The 9,424-nt window shown below is 33.8% G+C and overlaps 2 protein-coding genes and 1 pseudogene across 5 annotated transcripts; 2 read left to right on the plus strand and 1 right to left on the minus strand.

Annotated features, from left to right (window-relative positions):
* Positions 1-4,177, plus strand: part of LOC114398544 — a 60,984-nt pseudogene extending 56,807 nt beyond the window's left edge.
* LOC114400271 (structural maintenance of chromosomes protein 2-1-like) lies at positions 562-3,064 on the plus strand. 4 transcript variants are annotated; one of them, XR_003663927.1, is made up of 3 exons: positions 562-1,674; positions 1,957-2,535; positions 2,670-3,064. XR_003663927.1 is itself a non-coding variant. In XM_028362636.1 (3 exons), the coding sequence occupies exons 1-3, from the start codon at positions 621-623 to the stop codon at positions 2,823-2,825; spliced, it is 294 nt and encodes a 97-aa protein (XP_028218437.1). In that variant the 5' UTR covers positions 567-620; the 3' UTR covers positions 2,826-3,064. The 4 variants fall into 4 exon arrangements, 1 of the variants encoding a protein (XP_028218437.1); XR_003663926.1 differs by having other exon boundaries at positions 565-663; positions 1,580-2,535; XM_028362636.1 differs by lacking the exon at positions 1,957-2,535 and having other exon boundaries at positions 567-663; positions 1,580-1,674.
* A 3,671-nt stretch (positions 4,178-7,848) lies between the features above and the next one.
* LOC114398545 lies at positions 7,849-9,102 on the minus strand. Its single transcript, XM_028360728.1, has one exon. The coding sequence runs from the start codon at positions 9,100-9,102 to the stop codon at positions 7,849-7,851; it is 1,254 nt and encodes a 417-aa protein (XP_028216529.1).
* Positions 9,103-9,424: the final 322 nt, after the last annotated feature.

Raw genomic sequence — 9,424 nt, forward strand, 5'->3', positions numbered from 1 at the left:
TATATACATATATATACATATATATATATATATATATATATATATATATATATATATTTCTTAGACAGGGATTATTAATATTAGAAAAAAAAATGTTATGCAACAGTTTTTTCCAAAATCACACAAACAGGTGCTAGTTTTTATATCACCATGCATGTTATTTTTAATTTGGCACACTTATTATTAGTGATTTTTTTTTGTTTTGTACGTTTGAAAAGTATATAACAAATTAAGGCTTAGGCTTTGTTAAGATATTGGTTGAGAAATTAATAAATAGAAAAAATTAAATTAACAACACAGACATGGGATTTTTAATTTAAATTTAAATTAAAAATTTAAATGTACACCATATGATTAAAAATTTAAATTAAGAAAAAATTTATATAAAGAATACAAAAAATTTACTAACAAAAAACCTTGCCTTTGTCTAATATATATATATATATATATATATATATATATATATATATATATATATATATAATTTTGGTGTTTATTAATTATTTATCCTTGCCTGGAATGAGAAGTGTTTTTGGTTTGTGATTTGTTAAGAGTTTTGATCATATGATTTTACTTAATCAAGGTACCAACACCAGTGGCGTCTATAGATGTCCTAAATCATGTCCTATCACTCCTTTATGTCGGCATGCATCAAATATCAAGGTACCAACACCAGTGGCTTGCTCCCGGAGATTCAGGTCATATTTCTATTTATTTTTTCCTTAGACAAATTAATTGTGCTACCACACGGCTCAAGACTTCTTGGGATCAATAATATCCTATCTGCTTCCTGTTGTGAGTATACTTCAAACTATGCACATTTTCTTACTTCTTTTGGTAACATATTGCTGGTAGGACTTAGGAGACAAAACAAAAAAGTACCAAATAGTATAATCTTTAGCAATTTTGTATGGGATATGATTACTTCCACTGGTCTGTGATAAACTCTTATGGTGTTGAAATTTGTTCAAGCTAGTGTGATAACAATTGCTCTGAATTGTGAGTTTAGCATTTCTTAATTAGAATTCTTGGTTTGAGCTTCTGGAATAAATTTCTCTCCTTTCCACTTTTCTTAGCCACGTTGATTGAAATCCTCTAGCGGCAGCCTAATCCAACTGATCCATTTTGGTTGTCCATTGCATCATAGATCCAATTGTGGTGCTTTGAGATTCTTTTGTTGATTATCTTTGAACTGCTTTTGTGTGATAATGTTGCTATGTGTTGTGTCTCGTCTTCCCATAATGAACTTGATGTGTGGATTGTATTTTAACTGATCTTGTATGGTAATTCTGTTATGCATCATGACTCAGCCTTCTTTCTTGAACTTGACAAGTGGACTGTGTGCTGCTTGACTTTTGTTATCGAGATGTGTTTAATTGGTCTTCTTATTTGGAAATAACTGCACTTGTTTTCAAAATGTGGATTGTGATTGCTTAACTGATTTTTATTTATTAAAAATAAATTGTAATTAGTAAATAATACAGTTCATAGAATGAAAATATCTTGAAGTTTGGGTTATGTGTGCCTATGAAAAGTGAATATTATCATCAATGATTATCTAAAAATTTTCTCTTGTTAGGTTCGGCTTGGATGACACTGTCAAAATCTTTCATCGATTACTGCATATGGGGATGGGACAACCTACCTCGAACCGTACTCATGTACTATCCAAAGGTGAAGTCTTTTCTTTTTTATATCCAACAATATATTAGAAGTTGCTTTTAATTAAATTTGCTTTGCTTAAGTGGTGATGCATCTCCAATCGTTATACCTTAGTCAAAACCTCTTTAAAATTTTTTTGATACTTAAGCTGTTAAGCATTCTTCCTTGCAGTTGCAACTTTTGAATGTAATAGTAAAATTTCTTCGAATGTAATAGTAAAAAAGTTTGAATGTATACGTTTTTTTATTACAAGACAAATATTTTGGTATAGCAAAGATTTTATACTCTATTCAGGATTGGGAGGATGTCCTGATCTGCATAGAAGTCAGTCAAGTCACAGATACGGGCAGCAGCAAGAGATTTGATTTACAGATAAGTATGAGTTTCATATATTACTTTGGACAGTAAAAAAAAATGTTATGCCTAATTAATAAAAAAACAATTTACAAGGATGAGAAATAAAAAAGCACTAAACTACTTATTTGTTTGCCATCTTTTGCCTATGATTTCTGCGTATGCTTCAAAATGTGCTTCTTTTTTAACTATTATTTTTTTGTACTATTGGTAACATATACAGTAATTTTTTTTATGGCCTTTTGAAGGAAATATAAATTTTATTTGATTTTAGTAAATTTTAATTCTAAGTGCTTCTAGAAAATTATTATAAAAAAACTTTAAATAATAGTATGAACTACATTTTAGTTCATACTAATATGGAAGAATGAGAGTTATAGTATAGAAGATCAATATTATGGAGGAATGAAATCTCTGTCAGAGAAGGTAGATGCACTTTCCCAGAATCTTGTGAGGGAAACGTCTGTACTAAATAATAAAGAAGACACTTTGAGGAGTGAAGAAGCCAACAAAGCAAATGTATGTCAATGATGTTCTAGATTTGTTGTTTGCTCAATTTTAAGATTATGTACCAAATCCTTATGCTTCTAATATTTTGAAATATTTCTAGTTTGTGAAGCTGATATTTGGGTTTTGAACCTTTGTGTTTTTAGCTTGTTAAAAATATTGAAGAATTGAAGCATTCTGGAAAAGAGAAGTCCTCTGCTGTTAAAAAGGCTGAAGAGGGGGCAGCAGATCTGAAAAAGAAAGTTGATGAGCTCACAAAGAGTCTAGAGGAGCATGATAAAGAATACCAGGTAAAGGCTTAAGTTGTCTGGCTTTGTGATGCCTATCAGTGGGATTTCTGTTATGCCTATTGAGGTGTTTTTGGCAACTTACTTTTTATCTTTTAGGAAAAGCAGTTGCTAAATTTGATTTGTATTATGTACAGTTGCATTTTTCCTGTGGTTTCATCAAAGAATTAGAACAATTATGGCTACAACTTTGTATGTTGGATACATTAGAGGATCATTAATTCAAAAAAGGATATTCAATTTGCATGGACTTACATATGTAGGATGCATGTCATTTGATGCTATTGTTCAGATTTCATTTGATGTTATTATTTAATTTGCATGGTCTGATTTAATTTATAGGTACCAGAGATCAATGTAAAAAAAATGCATCAATAAAACGAAGAAAATAAAAAAAAAACTTAGACATACAAAGACGGTTTCCGAAAACGTCATAAAATGACAACATAATATAGACCTACAAAGACGCTTCCCATAACCGTCGTAAATTTGCATAACATACAAAGACGTTTCCCATAAAACGTCTTAGTATGCAGTCTTGACATGCTATCTAAGACGGTCATAAAAACCGTCTTAAATTGGCACCTATTAAGACGGTCATGGTAACCGTCTTCATATCGCAAATTTATCTGTAGACTTTAAGACGGTTATGGAAGAAACGTTGTAATATTTAGCACATACTAAGACGGTTCCCATAACCGTCGTAAAATAGCTTATACATTTTACGACGTTGGCATTAACGACGGTTGAAAACCGTCGTGACATGGCCATAAGAACCGACTTAAAATCCAATTTTTCTAGTAGTGTACAAATGGTAATTAACGAGTCAATGAGGCTCTATCCTACGGCAACCTTGCTTCCTAGAATGGCTTTTAAGGACATTGAATTTGGATTCCAGTGTTGGCCATTCATCATAGTGAAGAACTATGGGGTAAAGATGCAAATGAGTTCAACCCTGAGAGGTTTGCTTCAAGATCATTAATGCCTGGCCGTTTCATACCATTTGCTTCTGGCCCTAGAAACTGTGCTGGCCAACATTTACTATTATGGAAGCAAAGATTATATTGGCCATGTTGATCTCAAGGTTTAGCTTCACCATTTCTGAGAATTATAGGCATGCACCAGTGGTTGTCCTTACAATTAAGCACAAATATGGTGTTCAAGTTTGCTTGAAGCCTTTAGATCCATGAGACATGTTCCTTCATGTTCTAATTAGGACGTTGTAATAATCTTGCTGAGTATCTTGGTGACTTTTATTTTTCAAATTTTACAGTGTAGAAAGAGCTCAAGTAATGATGCATGGCAAGGATTAGGATATGCACATTAAAAGTTTATTCTGAATCAGTAAAGAAAATAGAGGGCCTTGTTTGAATTTAATTTTGATGTATCTTAGTATAAAAATTTAGACTATTAGTTAAATCAGTTCAATATAGTATCATCATAAAATTATATATATATATATATATATATATATATATATATATATATATATATATATATATATATATTACATTGTATATAGATTTTAATTAAATTCTTTTATTTTTTATTATAAAGTTTATAATACAACATGGAATAGATGATAAAAATTAAATTAAGATACTGGCAAGTTAAAAGATATTTGATGTTAGATGTTTTTAATTAATTCGATAATATTTCAGTATAAACTTATAGGTGATGCAATAATTTAGATAATTTTTTTAAGGCAAAATTTAAACAACCCAAATTTCATTTTAGGTGGTGAAAAGACAATAGAAAGAAAAATAAAAGGGAAAAAGTGACAAATATAATAAGTGAGATAATAATAAGAAAGGAAAAGAGATGGAGAAAACAAATAGAGTAAAAATAAGATGGAAAAGAAAGTATAAGTTAATAACCCAACTACATTAAATACTTCTATCATTCCATTATGTACATATTGCATGCACTAGGACTTGGTTCCCAGAATCTTGATAAAAAAAAAAAAAAACCAGCAGACTCCATTCTAAACAAAATACCAATATCAGTTGCCATATATGCTCCAATCAGTACATTTAACTCTAGACCCTAGTGCAAAAATCTACATATAAGCCTTTGTTGTACTTTTTGTATATCTTGAATATATTTACATGCATTCTATATATATTGGTTACCTTACCATTAACTCTTTCCTACAAATATGCCTTTAACTTCTCTACTACTGTCAAAAGAGAGGAATTTCCTTCACAAGCCTCAACTAATACTTTTAATCTGGACTCTAACCAACTCTTTTCAGATAGTGGTGGCTTTTGATCAATAGCATTCATTCCCTGTAACAGAAGCTCCATTAGTAATGTGTGGCTACACCACCATAATGTATGTAAAACTGTAAACAAAGATGCAACAATGCAACATATGTTATGCCTTCTCTTGCTTCATTTAGTCCATGTCACATGCCAGATGGAAGTGATATTACAGTTATACAAATAACCAGGATGGAACTTTAGTTACACCTAAACCAATCAACTTGTGTGCATAATGATTAACTGCAATGTAAAAAATATTCATTTTCTGAAAATAGGAAAAAGAAAAGCATGCATCTTCACTTAGACCACTACTACAATTTTTACATATAACATCGGACGGTTAACATCGGTTATTCACAAAACCGATGTTAACAAAAGCGCGGTGGCATTTTTGTAAATAAGTAGACTTAGTTAACATCGGTTTTTCCGAAACCGATGTTAACTAGTCGATATTAACATCGGTTATTAAAATAACCGATGTTACTATGGAGTAGTTAACATCTTTGGAAAAACCGATGTTAGTATGCCGTTGTTAACATCGGTTTTGTAAAAACCGATGTTAACATCGGTTTTAAGAAAACCGATGTTACATAGTTGATGTTAACATCGGTTATTTTTAAAAAACCGATGTTGTTATCATTATATATTAAACTTCTGAAATTACACAACCCGCGCACTTGAACCCTATCGTTCTTCTTCTTTCTCCTTCTGCCTGAGTTCGTCTTTGTCTCAAACTGGCCTGCGCTTCTGTGGCTGCAACCACATTGTGGAGATCGTGTTTGTGGATATCGTCTCTGCCACTTATCGATTAAGGTACGTCCTTTCGTTTTAACATTAGGCGTTCGTCGTTTTAACATTTGCTCACTTTCGCAGGTCGAAGAAAACTAGGAAAGGAAAGAGTCTCGGAAAGGGTACTCTTAGGGCGTTCTTGTTATTTCTCCTTCTGCCTGAGTTCGTGTTTGTCACAAACTGGGCTGCGCTTCCGTGACTGCAACCACATTGTCGAGTTCGTGTTTGTGGAGTTCGTGTCTGGCACTTATCTTTTGAGGTACGTCCTTTGGTTTTAACATTAGGTGTTCCTCGTTTGAACATTTGGTCACTTTCGCAGGTCGAAGAAAGCTAGCAAAAAATCGAGTCCCGGAAAGGGTGGGACTCAATTTTGGAAGTCCATTGTGCTTGGCTTTAAGACTCCCAGGGAAGTCATCGAAGGTATGTCTCTGTTGTATGTTAATGATGAAAATCCATTGTTCAATGGTCTGTCTCTGTTGTGATGTTTCGAAACCCTAGTTAGACTAACTAATATGATTGATATTTGAGTAAGCTAAGACTAGGCAATATGATTATTTTTCCAAACAATATGTTTTGTTACCCGTTCATGTTTCTGTGAATTTGGAGATTTAAATTAGACTAAGACGATACTAAGTCATTATAGTTGCTTACAAGTGCTATGATCTACGAGATCTGGATTTGGCATTGTTTACTTTCCAATTGGGTGTTCTTCTTTTCTCCCTAGATTGGATTTTACTCGATTCATTCCCTTATTCTATTTTTTTTACTGTATTTGTTTGTTGTACTTTTTCAATTGGGGTGTTTGGTTTTATTTTACTTCAATTTTTGCAAGAGCTTGGTCTACTCATGCTAGTTCTCGTTTATTGTTATGCACAAAGGGTTAATCGTAACTGAATCTGTAGTGATTTAGCTTCTTCTTGGTTTTCTAGTTTGTACTTTTGGACTCACCCCCCAAAGAAAAGTCTGAGTTTTATTGCATTTTGGTTGACCATGAAGATTTGTGACTCAGGTTCCTAATACAAAATGATAACACGATTGAGGATTATCATTTTTCTCCCCTCAATTTTCAGAATGGATTCATCATTTATGCAGTTAAGCCTTTCTCTTATAAGTTTCTTCTTTTGGGAAGGACAGGGCATTGCAAGGCATATGAAGCCTTTTGATTTATATTCCACTCATGGAAATACCCTTTATTGTTGGATACACTATATAGTGTCACGGTGTCTTTGGGATATGACATTTCTTTTTAGTTTTTACATTGGTTTTGATTGTGTTTTTGGGAATCAGTCATTTAGATTAGGATCTTCTTCTCTAGTGCCTTAATTTGGTAAAAATCAGGCCCCGAGATATTACACAGAGGGTTTCAGGGGCAAAGCTTTGATTTACATATTGAATTTCATCCAAATTTTTGACAAGTCATTGTTACTTCCATCAATATTGATATTGTATCGTGCTTAATTATATGCATTTGCTTATTCTGATCATTGTTTGTTGTGTGATTATTTCTTCCATCTCAGGTGCACCATGATATGACTTTACCCTTGTCACATTATTTCATATATACTGACCATAATTCCTATTTAACTGGGAATCAGCTGAGCAGCGACTGCAGTGACGTCCCCATCATAAATGCACTGAAGAAAGGTGTGCGGGTGATTGAATTAGACATATGGCCCAATTTGGAAAGTAAATTTTTTATTAAATATATTTAAGTACAAAAAATATCTTAATGGGAGCAATCATCTCCTTAGAGCTTTATGTGGATCCGTCCATGAAGGTACATGATTCCTATTTGTTGTGAGAGTGAAATGATGGGCAGCAGCAGCAAGTGAGGTGAGTTTATATTTCCTTTTTTTTGTCTTTATCTTTGTTAGTTTGTTATATATTTTATATGTTTGAGTTTTAAATGTGTAAAAAATAGAAATAGAAAGGTCTGCTGATTGCTTATTAAATACAAAGTAGGATATTTTGCTTGTAGAGTTAAATTATCCCCCAGCCACACAATAGATAAGCTTCTTTCTTTCCATTTTGCCCCCCATAGATAGTAAATAGATAGGTAAGGCTGATAAAACTGAATTAATGAGAGTGATTCTGCCCCCCATAGATAGGCTTCTTGGCTTCCATTTTGCAAGTTTGGCTTCAAACTTCCTTATAATAGGTTGATTGTGATTATTAGCCAACTCCCACACACCATCCATGAAGATACCTTGAATAGCATTTTTTCTTCTTCTATGATTGATCAATCGATGGAAATAGGTAAAGTTGTTGTCCCCTTCTTTTAACCACTTAACTCTAGCCTTTTGTCTCAACATAGATTCATATGCATAAGTTGCCTCCCACAATTGGACTTGAAGGGATTTCTTAAGATTCACTTCCACTTGGGATAGAGGTCTGTCATTTAATCCATTCTCCAAAGCATTCAACTCGTTTTTAATATTATTAACTTTTCTAGCATTAGCTTCACCATTTGATAAGCTCCACTGCTTTAAACACTGTTTAAGGAGTTTTATTTTGTGATTCAGAACATATCCTCCCCATCCTGGAGGGTGATAATTGCCCCATTGCTGCTGCACTAGTTGCTGAAAGCCCTTATCCTTCAACCACCAATCCATAACCTTGAAAGGTTTTGGCCCCCAATCTATGTTCTTTAACTTCAATAGGATGGGGCAGTGATCAGAGTAGTCCCTGTCAAGCACGAACTGAGTAGAATCAGGCCAATGCACCAGCCAATCATCTGATAAGAGGAACCTATCCAATCTACTCATAGCACTGCCATTAGGTCTACACCAAGTGAATCTTCTCCCAACAGACCTAACATCCTCTAAAGCCATGTCTAAAATCCAAGAATTGAATTCAGAAATACTAGGGTCAACACCCACTGACTGAGCTGAGCTCACTCTCTCATCTTGGTGCCTTATAGAGTTGAAGTCACCTAATACACACCAGAGGCATGCTTGAGAAGCTGTCTTCAACTGAAGGATCTCATCCCATTGCTGTCTCTTTCTTTGTAAATCGCAGGGGGCATAAACATTGATTATGGAAACCCTCTTATTGTCTTTAATCCACAGCCCTTCCAACAGAATAAAACCTCTCCCCACTACCTTTCTGTCAACTAAAAAAGAATCATTATTCCATATACATAGGAGGCCACCAGCAGCATTACTTGCAGGTGCATACTCCAAAGAAGCATTACAGTCAGCCCATAAATACTGACATAGTCTTCTATTAATAGACTCCATTTTTGTTTCTTGGATGCAAAGAACATCAAGATTGTTGGTCAAGGTCAACTTTCTAATGGCTGACCTTTTGACACCACCACCCAGCCCTCTAGAATTAAAAGATAAAAGGACCTGTTATTTGCTTTTCTCCCTCCATAATACCAGCTTTGGCACCAGACAAGACCACCAAGCCTTTTTGCTTCTGATCCATTTCTGCCACCTCGATAACTTCTTCTTTCTGCTCCTCCGCTGCACCCCTTGGGCTCAGACTAGCTTTTTCCATTTGCATGTCTACATAGCTCCCACTGCACCCCTTGTTTACCTACAATTAGATTATGTGGTA

Source organism: Glycine soja, chromosome 19 (genome assembly GCF_004193775.1).
Source record: "Glycine soja cultivar W05 chromosome 19, ASM419377v2, whole genome shotgun sequence".
NCBI lineage: Eukaryota > Viridiplantae > Streptophyta > Magnoliopsida > Fabales > Fabaceae > Glycine > Glycine soja.

Coding starts and splice junctions, on each gene's coding strand:
- LOC114398545 (XM_028360728.1), bottom strand. CDS start 9,102: ATGGAGTCTATTAATAGAAGACTATGTCAGTATTTATGGGCTGACTGT.
- LOC114400271 (XM_028362636.1), top strand. CDS start 621: ATGTCCTATCACTCCTTTATGTCGGCATGCATCAAATATCAAG. Junction 664..1,579: donor GGCATGCATCAAATATCAAG/GTACCAACACCA, acceptor TTCTCTTGTTAG/GTTCGGCTTGGATGACACTG. Junction 1,675..2,669: donor TACTCATGTACTATCCAAAG/GTGAAGTCTTTT, acceptor TTGTGTTTTTAG/CTTGTTAAAAATATTGAAGA.